We start from the raw sequence: 14157 nt of genomic DNA, 5'->3' as shown, positions 1-14157 counted from the left end.
TTCTGGCAGTATTGCTTTGCTCTCCTCTGGAAGCCAGTAAATTTCTATGAAGATCATGATGATGTGAAAAAATTCCATTCAGGTAATTTTGGCAGCTTAGGTCTTAATTACACAATAAACACAGCAGACAGGTGGACAGATCTGTCAGTCAGAGCCCCATGAGCAAAATCTGTCATCGTTACTCTTTCCTAATATGAGCCGATCATAAGACTAGTTAAAACGCTGCTTCCAAAACAATTTGCATGAAGCGTTATCATTGGTCTTAACTACACGATTCATATTCATGTTAGTGAATCGTTCCCTCTCCTCAGGTTGGAGGTTTGGCGTCTGAGAACGTGCGCTGGGCCGAGGCGGTGGCTAACTTCAAGCATCAGGAGAGGACTCTGTGTGGGGATGTTCTTCTCATCACTGCCTTTGTTTCTTATCTGGGCTACTTCACCAAGCGCTATCGCCACGAACTAATGGACAATACCTGGAGGCCTTATCTTAGCCAGCTTAAAGTGGGTTTATTTCCATTCCTATTAAATCCTAGACTGTTTACTCTGCAAACTCTTTGCCAGAACTGTGCTCATACCGTGACACAGCTAGACAACATCAGCAGCTTTCCTGTAATCTCTGTAGTTTTATAATAACATCTCACTTTTCACGTGAGTGAGTTTCCTAACATTGTTTACAATTAGAACTGAAACCCAAAGCGAGTGCAGTGACTCGGTCATGTCTTCTTTGTCTCCATCAGGTGCCTATCCCAGTCACACCAGGTCTGGACCCTCTCACTATGCTGATGGACGATGCAGATGTCGCCGCCTGGCAGAACGAAGGGCTTCCAGCTGATCGGATGTCCACTGAGAATGCCACCATATTAACCAGCTGTGAGCGGTGGCCACTCATGGTGGATCCACAGCTCCAGGGGATAAAATGGATTAAAAATAAATATGGAGATGACCTTCGCGTTATTAGGATTGGGCAGAGAGGGTAACAGTTACAGGATGCTATGCTAGATTGCAATATATTGCAGGATATTTTCTTCATATCTCATGAGGTGGTTTCGTTTGACTGTCTACTGTTTGTTTGTAGATATTTAGACTCGATTGAGAGGGCCTTATCTGCAGGCGAGGTTGTTCTTATTGAAAATCTGGAGGAGACTGTTGATCCAGTGCTTGGGCCTCTACTGGGTCGAGAAACGATAAAGAAAGGACGGTAAGTTTTGTGAAAAACTTGGTGGAATTACTTCAAGATAAAAACACTTCTTAAACCTCCCATTTATACATGTACAGAATATCAAAAACACACCAGTCCTCCTGTATATTTCCTCCTCCATAAAATTAACAAAGTGCATCTTATATGCTTGCAAATGTTCATAAAGAAAAAAAGTATACCTATATTTAACCTTTATAATCATTGCATAAATGCTTCATAGGGTAATCCTGGTGGATGTAGTGGAGTTACTCAAGAGTTTTATTGTGAATGTACTGTATCAGCAATCGTCAAACAGTTTTATCACTGCTTTACTCCAGCTTCATAAAGATCGGTGACAAGGAATGTGAGTACAACCCAAGTTTCCGGCTCATCCTCCACACCAAGCTGGCTAACCCCCACTACCAGCCCGAGCTGCAGGCCCAGTGTACGCTGGTCAACTTCACAGTAACACGGGACGGCCTGGAAGACCAGCTCCTGGCTGCTGTGGTCAGCATGGAGAGACCTGACCTGGAGGAGCTCAAGGTGAGAGCTGCCGCAACTTAATCATTTTCAATTGCTGCTCATCTCAGGCATGTCACTATTATGCTAATGAGATAATATATGCTGGTTTGCACCAAAGTCTCCCCTGAAGATCATCACTGTGGATTTAGTTAAAAGCGGGAAGACGGCTCTTTGATACGAGCTTATCCTCTTACAGCTTTGTATGGAGGAATTAAGCACATGGCAGCTAATTGGAGGAGAACTTTTTGTGTTTTTTTTTTTACTTAATTGGCTCCATCACTTGGGTTTTGTAGTTAGGGTGAATGCAGAGATAATTGGTCAGATTACAATAGTAGCCAGCAGCTTGTCAATCACTTTTTGTAATACACTTTTTGTTCAGTTTTCCATGACCTTCAGTTTTCCACGCTCTTCAGTTTTCCATGACCTTCAGTTTTCCACGGATTTCAGTCTTCCACGGCCTTCAGTTTTCCACGTCCTTCAGTTTTCAACATTCTTCAGTTTCATGACCTTCAGTTTTTCATGGATTTCAGTTTTCCACAGCCTTCAGTTTTCCATGACCCTCAGTTTTCCACGGATTTCAGTTTTCCACATCCTTCAGTTTCCAACATCCTTCAGTTTCATGACCTTTAGTTTTCCACGGATTTCAGTTTTCCACAGCCTTCAGTTTTCCACACACTTCACTTTTCCATGTCCTTCAGTTTTCCTCTACCTTCAGTTTTCTGGAACCTTCAGTTTTCCATGGCCTTCAGTTTTCCTCTATCTTCCGTCTTCTGGGACTATTCATGACCTTTATTTTTGCCTGACCTTCAGTTTTCCATGGCCTTCAATTTTCCAGTACCTTCAGTTTTCCACGGCCTTCAGTTTTCAATGACCTTCAGTTTTGCACAACCTTCAGTTTTCCACATCCTTCAGTTTTCCATGGTCTTCACTTTTCTACAAGCTTCAGTTTTGCATGGCCTTCAGTTTTCCGCATCATTCATTTTTGAATCCTCAAACATGTCTCGTAGTTTTCATTCAAGTAAGGTTTCTGGGTGTGGCTGTGTTTGATATACACTTCAGAAAGACCTTGCTGTTTGACTCCTCTAAAAGCGTCATGTAAATCAAAGCAAGCGTACGAAATCAATCATCAACCTTAGCCGCAAATGAGATTAAACCTCTATCAGCCACACTATCAGAGCTGATGCTCTCTAGGCTTCTTCTCTCCTCTTTTTGAGTTTTTCATAATCAAAAGTATTGCTAATACTCACTGATCAATGAAAAAGAGAGATGCTTTTTTACATTACTTTTCTTGCTTACGTACTTTATTCCCCAAATTGTGCACTTCATCCAAACCGGAAGACCTTCATTAAGGTGACTAAAAAAAAAAATAATAAAATGGCTATTTGCTGAACTGCACGTCCCTGCTGTGAAATTTAATGGAGTTCCGTTAATCAAAAATGAACGGAGATACTACAGAGAAACTATATTATTACCTCAATTAATTTTCAATGTGGTAAAAACCCACATAATTATTTCCTGCTGCTGCTTTTTAAAGTGAGCAAAGCTAACTGATCGTAGTCATACATTACCTTTTGTGCTTGTCGTGAAAAGCCTACTGCAGTTTATTACTTACAGTACGTCTCACAAACCTTTTAAGTTGTTTTCATACATTAATTTGGCTTCATTGCAACATTCTCTAACATTTTCTTTATTTAAAGCCATTCTGTATTATGAAAATGTATATATTAATCTCTAAATAGTCCTTAATCTCTAAACAGCATTCATGCTGAAGATCAAGGAAAGGATTAGAAGCTGTGTAAATGTCAGCTGAGCGTCTGTAGGCATCCGGCTCTTTCTTTAACGAAGAAAGAAAAAAAGTTCTTTTTTTTTAATGAACATAACCCGACTACCTCATTATTTGCCTGAAATTATGAATGCATTGTCTCTTTTTAATCATAATTAAACATGCTGACTGGTTAATTGTTTGTTTTCGCCACGTTTAGGGAAATTACATGTACTATACAAGACCTGCTTAGTACTGTAGTTACTGACTCATTAAGGAAGATAAGAGCTTCTTTCACATTTATAGCTAAAGGTTACTGTATGTGTAAGGTCAAGGTCATTGACATTTGAATGTTAGGGATTTCTACTAGAAAGCCAAGATAGCCTGTGATACATATATAGGTGGAGCCTGAATTATTAACAGTGTTATAAAAGTCACCAGAAACTGACCAGGTCCTGTGGTTGTTTGTTTATTGCCTATTTTTTATGGACAAAAAGATCAGCGGTAGGTGCTGTGCAGGTAAACCTCACTCCCCTGATCTCAAGACGCACTAGTGGCTGCAGTTATTAGCCTCCTTTAGTTACAAGATAGTAACTCAACCTATTAATCATTCTTTACAATCATGATGAGCAGAAAAGCATCTCAGGAAGCACAAAACCTCATACCTTGAGTTGAAGTTCACTTTTTTGCAGTCTTCAGCTACCCAATTTGGAGTCCACATTGTGTCCATGATAGCTTCCGATTCCTGTTTTTGGATGACAGGAGTGGAACCTGCCGATGTAGAGATTTGATTTGTTGTGTGTTCTGAGATGCTTTTCTGCTCATCACGGTTGTGAATGATTATTTGAGTTACCATTAACTTCCTGACTGTCTGGTCAATTTCTTCTGATCTCTCTCATTAATAAGGGGTTTCAGCCTCCAGATCCTCCACAACACAGGATATTGTTGGGTTTTTTTTTTTTGCACTATTCTGTGTAAACTCTAGACACTGTTGTGTGTGAAATTCTCAGGAGATCTAGCAGTTTCTCAAATACTCCAACCAGCCCATCTGCCACAAACAACCATGCCATTCTGATGTATGATGTGTATGAGGTGTTCCTTATAAAGTCAGAACACAGATATGAATAGGAGGAGAACTTACTGTTAAGCATCTGATCGAGACGAGAGGTGTGCATCAGGGCGATGATCCTGCAGGATGTGAAATAAACAGTTTTTACTTTCATGCATGTGTGAGGAAGCAGGCAGACATGAAGCTCTTAGGACAAAACAAAAGATGTAGCACATTTGCTGTGTTCATTCAGCACTAGTCAGGGTTTGGGCAGAAATGTGGTGCTTTTGGGGAGAAAGATTATATACTGTTATAAAATATTGTGAGCAAGGTTTGTGTGTGTGTATGTGTGTGTGTGCATGTGTTTTTCCTGTGTGTGAGTGTGTGAGGTGTTTGTGTAACATTTTACATGTGTGTACGTTTTTGTGTGTGTGTGTGTGTGTATTTGTGTGCATGTGTTTAAGGTGGTTGGGTGTGTGTGTGGTTGTGTAGGTTTTCTGTGAGTTTGTGTGTATAATGTTCTGTGTGTGTGTGTGCGTGACATTTTACATGTGTGTGGTTGTGTGTGTGTGGTTGTGTGTATGTAAGGTTTTCTGTGTGTGTGAGTTTGTGTGTGTGTGTGTGTGTGTGTGTGTGTAGAAGGTTTTCTGTGTGTGTGTGTGTGGTGTGTGTGTAATGTTTTCTGTGGTTGTGTGTGTGTGTAAAGTTTTGTGTGTGTGTGTAAAGTGTTGTGTAATTTTGTGTTTGTGTAATGTTGTGTTTGTGTAATGTTGTGTGTGTATGTATGTGTGTGTGTGTATAAGGTTTTCTGTATGTGTGTGTGTGTAATGTTTTCTGTGGTTGTGTGTGTGTGAAGTTTTGTTTGTGTGTTTGTGTAATGTTGTATGCGTGTGTGTTTAAGGTGTTTGTGTGATTGTGTAATGATTGTGTGTATTTGCATGTTTGTAAAGAGATATGTGTTTTGTTATCAAAGCTGTGTGTATGGATCTGTCCTGTCACAGCAGAGTCAACAAAGTCCACATGGAGTTTATTGCATGTGATTGCCAAGGGGAAGCAAAAGCTAATCCACTCAGTCCCTTTTTATATCTGCTACTTGCAGATGCAGTATGTATCGATTACTGTCGTCTTTGAGCCGTTTGACACACGGCCCATCTAACCTGCGCTTTTTGGCCTCACTTACTTTTCACACAGGTCAGTGGTTTAATCGCTGCCTTTTTTTTGTTGCTGTTCTTTTCTTCTTTTCAGTCGAACCTCACAAAGCAGCAGAACGGCTTCAAGATCACTTTAAAAACTCTGGAAGACAACCTCCTCTCACGCCTGTCTTCGGCTTCTGGAAATTTCCTGGGAGACACAGAGCTGGTTGAGAACTTGGAGATAACCAAACGCACAGCTGCTGAGATTGAAGAGAAGGTTGTTCAGTTCACTCAGTATGAATATCATTGAGGAGGATGTTGTAAATAACATGAGGGAAAGTGTTGCATTAAACATTTACGGCAGATGTCCTTATCCAGAGCAGCTTACTTTTTATTTATCTGAGCAGTTGAGGATTAAGGGCCTTGCTCTAGGGCAGTGGCAGCTTGGTGGACCTGGGATTTGAACTCCCAACCTTTTGATTAGTAGCCCAACGCCTTAACCACTAAGCTACAACATAACATTAATGGCTGTGTCTACTCTGCCACACAGTCCATATGTATAGGCTGAATTATTTTTGATGTACTAAGTGATGAGGGTCAGATTTTGGTTTTCACTCATGGTTTTCCAGTGACAGTCCAATGAGAAAAAAGGTGGAACCAAAAATGTTTTAAGTTACATTTAGGGCTAGATTTATTTAATTATTTAGTATTGATTATTAGGTGAACAACTGTCACTGGAAAGTGCACATAAGAATAACGTGTCACTGGTGTGTATGGTGTGTATTGTCACTGGATAATAAGATGTGTGTTCGTGTGTGTGATTTCAGGTGAAGGAGGCAAAGGTGACAGAGACTAAAATCAACGAGGCGAGAGAGCACTACCGTCCGGCGGCTGCCCGTGCCTCTCTGCTCTACTTCATCATGAACGACCTCAATAAAATCCACCCCATGTACCAGTTTGCTCTCAAGGTAGCCGTCACCACTGAACCCTGAACTTTCTGTGCACTCTCTTCACACACCTAGAGACACACACGTCACTGTCACCGTACTTCCTTTCTACTGTCTCGCTTCTGCCTCCTCTGGAATGCGGCATCTCACTCTTTCAGCTGTTGAAACATGGCATTTAATACACTGCTCTGTCAGCATCCGCAAACAATCACAGGCTCGCCGTAATGAAACGGGACGTTTGATTCTGACAAGGTGTCAGCTTTCAGACGAGGAGTTTCGCGAGCATTAGTGGAAGATAGATTAAAAACACTTAATTAAGTCGCTCGTTGTCTTTGTTCAGTGACATTCTCGTATTTTCAGACAGTCACCATGCTGTGACAAAATACAATCTTCAGCTATCACAAAATAATTGCTTTGTTCTTTTAGACAAATTTATGCAGGGGAAATGAGCGCGAGCACGAGCGCGTACAAACTTCCATAAAAGCTGCTTTCTAAAATGGTTCATTTAATGCTGAGGTAAAATGGCCCAATGATTAATTGCTTAGTAATGCAAATATTTGGCTGGTTTACGATCCAGATTTTTGTCTCCTTGCTTGCTTGCTTGCGCGTGTGTGTGTACTGTCAGGCCTTCAGTGTGGTTTTCCAGAAAGCTGTAATGAAGGCAGCCCCAGACGAGGTGCTGAAGCAGAGGGTTTTAAATCTAATCGACAGCATCACTTTCTCTGTGTTTCAATACACCACCCGCGGCCTTTTCGAATGCGACAAACTCACATACACGGCGCAGCTCGCATTTCAGGTAGGGTATTTCCCTCATTAGATCTGTCAATGTCTTCATAAGCAGCTTTTGCCAAAACTTTTTTTTTTTTATCACTCTCTTTCCCTCCTCCTCCTCTCTCTCTCTCTCTCTCTCTCTCTCTCATCTCCCTAGATTTTAGTGATGAATAAGGAAATCAACACTAATGAGCTGGATTTTCTCCTGCGGTATCCCGTCCAGCCTGGCGTAACATCCCCCGTCGACTTCCTGTCTCATCATTCATGGGGAGGAATCAAGGTAAAACATCGACACCGAGATGTCATTTACTCCTGATTTGTTTCACGCGCAATCGGCAAATTGTGTACATTTGCACCTTAGATGATGACTTGTCTTGCATCACAGTTACATCACCCCCTCAAGTATGTGCAGGAACCCGAGAGAGAGAGAGAAAAAAAGTATTCTCCATGCATGACTCAACCCAGCTGTCGTGGACATATTCCTTTTCAGCCGTTTTTGGAATCTCAGCTGCACATGACACACAGAATAGCATTAGCGCTGAACATCTCCAAGGACGATACAGAGCAAAAGTTTACTCACTTGTCAGATCTGATAAGCAGTCAGCTGAATCGTAATGGCATGTACATCCCGGATGCTTTCAAAGCCTGTTAATATTTAAATCGAATCCTTATATATAAAGATACATCATTTTAGAAGTTAGAAGAGATAAAGATACATATAAAGATATATCATTTTAGAAGTCTAAACTTGCTTAACTGTCAAGTCCATCAGCTGCAATACACAGTCTCCCTAATACCCGATGGAGCCATTATGCTTTTTAGAACATTATGTGTCTATTTGAGAACATTCTCCTGTCTATTTAAGATAATAGAATAAACAGAAAGTTAGCCCATATATCTGTCTCATAGGCTAGAACAGTCATTTGAGGATAAATATATTCATACAGCCTGAACCACGAAAAAAAACTAAGCATTATTTTTAATACGTGGCATGAACATGGTCAGTATGACAAATTTGTTTACATTTGAATAGGAACATAGAAAGAGGTCAGAATCTTAAATGTTGTTGTTGTTCTTTCGACTGCTCCCTGTTTCGGAGTTGCCACAGCGGATCATTTGGTCCGTATGTTACGATTTGGCACAGGTTTTATGCCGGATGCCCTTCCTGATGCAACCCTCCCATTTAGTCCAGGCTTGGGACCAGCACTGAGAGTTAACTCTTCAGTGGCTGGGTTAGCGCCCTACTTGGAAATCTGGAAAGCTGGGCTGCAGCAATGAGAAGGGCAGAATCTTAAATATTAAAATAAAATAAAATATTGAATATTGCCTTTTTTGTTTTAAATATTTTAATATTTAAATATTACATTTTTTAAAAATTAAATAACCTTCATTTTATTTCCAAATTTGAACACATGAATACAGTAATTTATTTTGTTAGTTAGTTTTATTTAATAAGAGAATTAATATGGTAATTAAAAATAAAACAAAGGTTATTTAACATTAAAAATTACCCATATGTAATTCCAGTTTTAGTGTCCACTTTCTGTTTTTCCCCACCGTAACCAAAGATCTTATTGTTTGAAAACAGTATATTTTATATTACGAAACTTGACAACCACAAGAAACTGTGCAGTTCTAAAAATTGTGATGTTTGGGCTTTTTTCTCCTTCAGCATCCTCCACACAGTGAGCTCATAGACCCAACTCCTGACAAACTTCCAGCTGTTTCAGATGTGAAACTTTTGGTTACGGCCCTTAATTTTGCTTAAAGCTAGTTCAACTGCTGGTGTATTTTTAAAGCCATTATCTGATTAGTTCAGATGAAGTATTATCTATCTGCTTTTTTGTGTTAGACTTTGATTTTTCACATGGCAATGGATAACTAATGGATTGTACAAGTGTGCAGCCTTCTATTTATATCTCAGGGGAACAAGGCATGAGGAACAGAGGATTGATTAAAGAGCGAATACATTTTCAAAAATTGATAATTGACAATCTTCAGTATAGTAGTGTCAATTATTTATAACATATTTCTCAAAGTAAATATTAAGATGTTTCTCCTGTTGTTTGAAAAATGGAAATAATGTATTATTGTGTGTTGCTCATTTTCTGAACATTGCCTACCCATAATTCCGAAGCCCAACGTGAATAAGAAAGAGTTTCACAATACCAAGGCTTTCCTTCTGCAGCATCAGCACTTTACAACTCTTCATTGTGAAGAAACTTGCTAATGTTTACTCAGCAATTTAAACAGTATAAAGACAATTTGCTTTGCCATTATATTAAATTAACACCCAAACACCCACCCCCAAACCTCCCTGGGACTTCTTATGTTGCCAGCATTTTTTTTTTCTTTAGCAGTTCGACATGGCTCATTCAGCAATTATGGCACCTGCGTGCATGTAATATACAATGCACACCAAGTATTACAAAGGTAATATAGTGTATAATGTGCTTTAATCTGTTATTAGGACCTGTGAAATTTCAATTGAATTGTAGCCGCCCTCTAATGCACACTCTGTTCATCTATCTAGCCATTCATGACCAAAGGAAAACAAAAACAAACAAACAAGCAAATGGCCATAATAATTAAAAAATTCAGGCAGAAGGACTCGCTTGATAAATCTGATGATTCCCAGTGATGTATCTTAGCATTTTCCTTTGTTTCCTTTTATTTTCCCATGGTATGTTTTATAAAAGGAAATATCTGGACAAAAGCTCATGTCTGAATCTGCATGGAGATATCTACTCATGCATCTTATTATCAAGGTTAAGCTTTGACCAGCTTCTGACCTGTCAGTGTTGCAGTTGTAAGAGTGGTGCTGTTGATATGTGTACCGCATTATTATGGCTTGAAAATGAAGCAAGAATCCTAATTACAGTTGCATACTGTTAGATAAATAAGAGAAGTCCATTAATGTATATAGATAGTTCAAAAGTTTGCATCTTTCCTATTTACATTTACATTTCCTAATCTGTTGATTAATTTTCTATAACAGCATGCCTCTGAAATTCATTGCAACACTGGCTTGTTTTCATGAAAGATCCAAAGCATTACTTCTAACCTCTAGAACTGAATGGCAAATACTGTACTTGACACAGTTGATAAATTATTCTGGTATAGACAAATAATCCACTTCAGGACTAGTTGTGCTAGGTAAATAATTAACTCCAACCCTTTTGTTGATCTTTTGACCCTCTAACCAGATGGCTTATGTTTTGTCTCAGGCACTTTGTACAATGGATGAATTCCGTAACCTGGACCGGGACATTGAAGGCTCAGCAAAGCGCTGGAAGAAATTTGTGGAGTCTGAGTGTCCGGAGAAAGAGAAATTCCCTCAAGAGTGGAAGAACAAGAGCTCGCTGCAGAGGCTGTGCATGATGCGAGCTCTACGACCCGACAGAATGACGTATGCCGTCAGGTCAGTTATCACTCTAATTGAATATGAGTCAAACAAACTGATCAGATTTTATTATGAGCATGTCATCAGTGTACAGATCCAATTCAGAGGCATGGTGGCTTAGTGGTTGGAACATTTGCCTGGAGATTTGATTCCTGCTTCTGTCCTTTGCATGTTCTTCCCATGCTTTGGGGTTTCCTTCAGGGTCTCCGGTTTCCTCTCCAGTCTGAAGAGACTGATTGGCATCTCTAAATAATCTGTAGCATCTGAATGGGTGTGTGAGTGTGTACTCTGCAATGGCTTGGCACCCTGTCCAGGATGCCAGGATATCCCCAGTCTTGTGTCCCGAGTTCCCTGGAAAAGACTCCCATTGAACGTGTGTAGGATAAGCAGTACAGAAAATGGATGGAAGGAGGGATGGATATTCCAGCTCTTCATATGCATGACTCCAGTTCTCAGAGGCTATAGAATTCTAATTAGCTGGCTTGAGTCTGTAGTACAATCTGTGGCTATCTATGAGCATGGATGAGTAAGCAAAAAAAAAATGAAGATCCATGCTAATCTTACAAGAAAGATCCTTGTGTAAATGTGTTGTATCTCCTCTATTCAGTTTCATAAGCACACTTTTTTTTAATCTATACATGTTCCTTCTAAAATGTGTCATGCATCATCAGTTTAAAGACAGATTGTAGTACATTATCAATGCGTTCTGAATAAAAGAACATGCATTCTGTTTCTCCGGGCAGGGATTTTGTGGAGGAAAAGCTGGGCAGTAAGTACGTGATGAGTCGATCAGTAGATTTTGCCGTCTCCTTTGAAGAATCCGGAGCTGCCACACCCATGTTCTTCATCCTCTCTCCTGGAGTCGATCCACTAAAGGATGTTGAGAAACATGGTACAGTTGCTTCGATTTCTTTTTCTGTTTTCTTAAACTTGACAGTTTTCAGACGAAAACTTTTTAATGGCCTCATGTTCAAATCCATGGTGGCTGATTGACTGCTGTTTTGGGAGGTGTTTCAGAAACAGACAGAAAAATACCAGTTTGCGTTCAAAAACAACAACAACAAAAAAAAAAATAGATGTCTTGTACCAGGAGGCCAGCATTGTCTGTCCATGCATCATGTAATTTGAAAAGGTACATCTTATAAGGCTCCGGGAGGAGTGTGGAGATCGATTAGGCATGGCTGTGTGTGCGAGTGTGACAAATCGACTCATAGCCAGAGTGCAATGCAATCAATTAGTGAATGCTTGCCTAAAGAGAGATCCTCTGACAATTGTAATTATACTGAGTGTGCATTTATACAGTATGAACATGTGTAAAGACGGTGTAAATGAAGTCATTGCTGTGAACATTTAAAAGGAAAGTACATGTCTTTGCAGGTCGAAAGCTGGGCTACACATTTGACAATAGAAACTTCCACAACGTGTCTCTTGGCCAGGGTCAGGAAGTGGTTGCTGAAAAAACGTTGGATCTAGCTGCACACGAAGGCCACTGGGTAATATTACAGGTAAAAGCAGGTTCAGCTCCCTTTTTTTCTGCGTACATAAATCGTCCACTTCCTAATGCCCTTTTTTTAATAGCAGTTAACCTGCATTTAGCTGATCTGCAGCAACCTCACCATGGGAATTCAGTTACGAGTTGTAAGTATGCTAATGTCTTGGTCAGCAATGTGTGTCTCACCCAGTCGCACAGGCTTCCTCTCTAGTGATTAATGACTCGTTTGGTGTGCCAGAATAGTGGGGGAGAGGAATGTGTCCTCCATGCCTGCGTGATGGCCCAACCCCAGGGAGAGAGACGCACTCCACTAATGAGTCTATTAGGTTGCTTCTACTCCATCCAAATGTCAGTGTGAAAACACTCTCACTCGCTCTCTTGCCCAGCTGCGTATTATGGGTATTAGTTTGGAATCTGTCCAGCTCCTATTGAAAAATGACATATTTGCCAAATGCATATGGTCTGACAGACAAAGGATCAGTATGCTAAGAAAATGCTGTTTTGAATACGGGTAATTTACTGAGTTTGGATAAATACCGCAGTAACGGCAACAAAAACAGAATGTATCCACACAGATGGATTACATTGCCATATCTCTTCGCAACAGGACTGCATTTTTACTTTCTAAAGAACACCGGTACAGAATCCTAATGGCTCTTATTGGCGGTTGGCAATGGTAGCAGTAGGCAGAATGTGAGCATTCTTTCTTTCTTTCTTTCTTTCCTTAAATCCCTGAGCTTCTCTACAGCATATCACCTAGCTCGGGGACTGCGGGCGAGGAGACCAGTGGTTGTTTAATTACTTTTGCATAACAATGCAGATCAATGCATTTCGAGGAACTTCTTCTCCCCTCCTCCCATAAGAAAGATTCTACCAGCCCTCTTCCTCTGTATAACTGCCCGCTCCACCATCCACAAAAGTTCAGGGAAGCTCAGCGGGTCAATGGAAAGTTCCCCTCCAGTGAAGGTTAATTATATTGCAGTACACGGAGCCCAGTCGACCAAAATGCAGAAATCCACTCACTGTGGAGAGGCAATCAATTGCAGAGATTGGAAGAGAAAATCCACAGTCTTGGGAATCAAGTGACCTAAACTGGCTGGACCCTGTTTCTCTCCCCTGCCTCGTGTACTGAAATGTACTCTTAAAGGCCTACAATGAGCTGTGTATAGGAGAGCATCAGAAAGGAACAAGGTGAGATACCTGAGGGCAGGAGAAAAGCATTACTGGAGAAAAGCCTGCCATGGCATCCAAAGCATTCAACTTTTAATGAGTTTTTGAGAAAAAAAAAGCAACACAGCGCAGGACGGTTTAGCTCACGCTGACATTCCGGTGCCACTTTGATGCCGTCAGAGTCTCATCAACATAGCAAATTCTGCCGCTAGTGGAAGCTGTCATTTTACTTAGACGCTCAAGTTCTGTTCTGACGCCACTTTTTTTTTCTGATTATTTAATTATGTTGTTAACAGGTTATGCCTAATGAATCAGACACAGTAATTGTATAATCACTTCATACAGCTCCAAAGCCGCTGATTGCAAACTCCGACACATCTCCTCTTCCATGAATGCAGACACCACAGATGTGGCGTCTCCCTGCTGGGCGAGTGCTTGATAAGCCAACGTGTTTAGCCAAGGGAAGGCAAAAAAAGGACACACTCTGCATGCTGGCAAGCCGCAAAAACGCGCAATAACAGCAAGTATGCGTTGTTAACAGCAATCAAAACACCTCTTCTCCGACGGCGCAGATAACTTTCTCTCATCTTTAAGTGCTGAGAACATTGAGGGTCGGCACTTTTCTTTCACAAGAAATTCATTTCCACTTGCACTCTGTCACTCTGTGCCCTTTAGGAACAATGGTTTAATTTGTGCTGATGACTTGGAAATTGTTTTGTGCTCTACAGCCGTG

At 40.6% G+C, this 14157-nt stretch overlaps 1 protein-coding gene across 2 annotated transcripts in view; it reads left to right on the top strand.

Moving 5' to 3' along the window:
* Positions 1–14157, top strand: part of dnah9 (dynein, axonemal, heavy chain 9) — a 90223-nt gene that overhangs the window by 61102 nt on the left and 14964 nt on the right. For both annotated transcript variants that reach the window (XM_058407213.1, XM_058407212.1), the window contains exons 52-62: positions 312–500; positions 737–972; positions 1075–1197; positions 1515–1719; positions 5754–5918; positions 6469–6609; positions 7214–7384; positions 7517–7639; positions 10587–10780; positions 11506–11654; positions 12140–12267. In XM_058407213.1, the coding sequence (XP_058263196.1) occupies positions 312–500; positions 737–972; positions 1075–1197; positions 1515–1719; positions 5754–5918; positions 6469–6609; positions 7214–7384; positions 7517–7639; positions 10587–10780; positions 11506–11654; positions 12140–12267 (1824 nt within the window). The remainder of the gene's footprint in view (positions 1–311; positions 501–736; positions 973–1074; positions 1198–1514; positions 1720–5753; positions 5919–6468; positions 6610–7213; positions 7385–7516; positions 7640–10586; positions 10781–11505; positions 11655–12139; positions 12268–14157) is intronic.

This window comes from Hemibagrus wyckioides, linkage group LG13 (genome assembly GCF_019097595.1).
Source record: "Hemibagrus wyckioides isolate EC202008001 linkage group LG13, SWU_Hwy_1.0, whole genome shotgun sequence".
Classification (NCBI taxonomy): domain Eukaryota; kingdom Metazoa; phylum Chordata; class Actinopteri; order Siluriformes; family Bagridae; genus Hemibagrus; species Hemibagrus wyckioides.
This window is presented reverse-complemented; position numbering and strand designations above follow the sequence as displayed.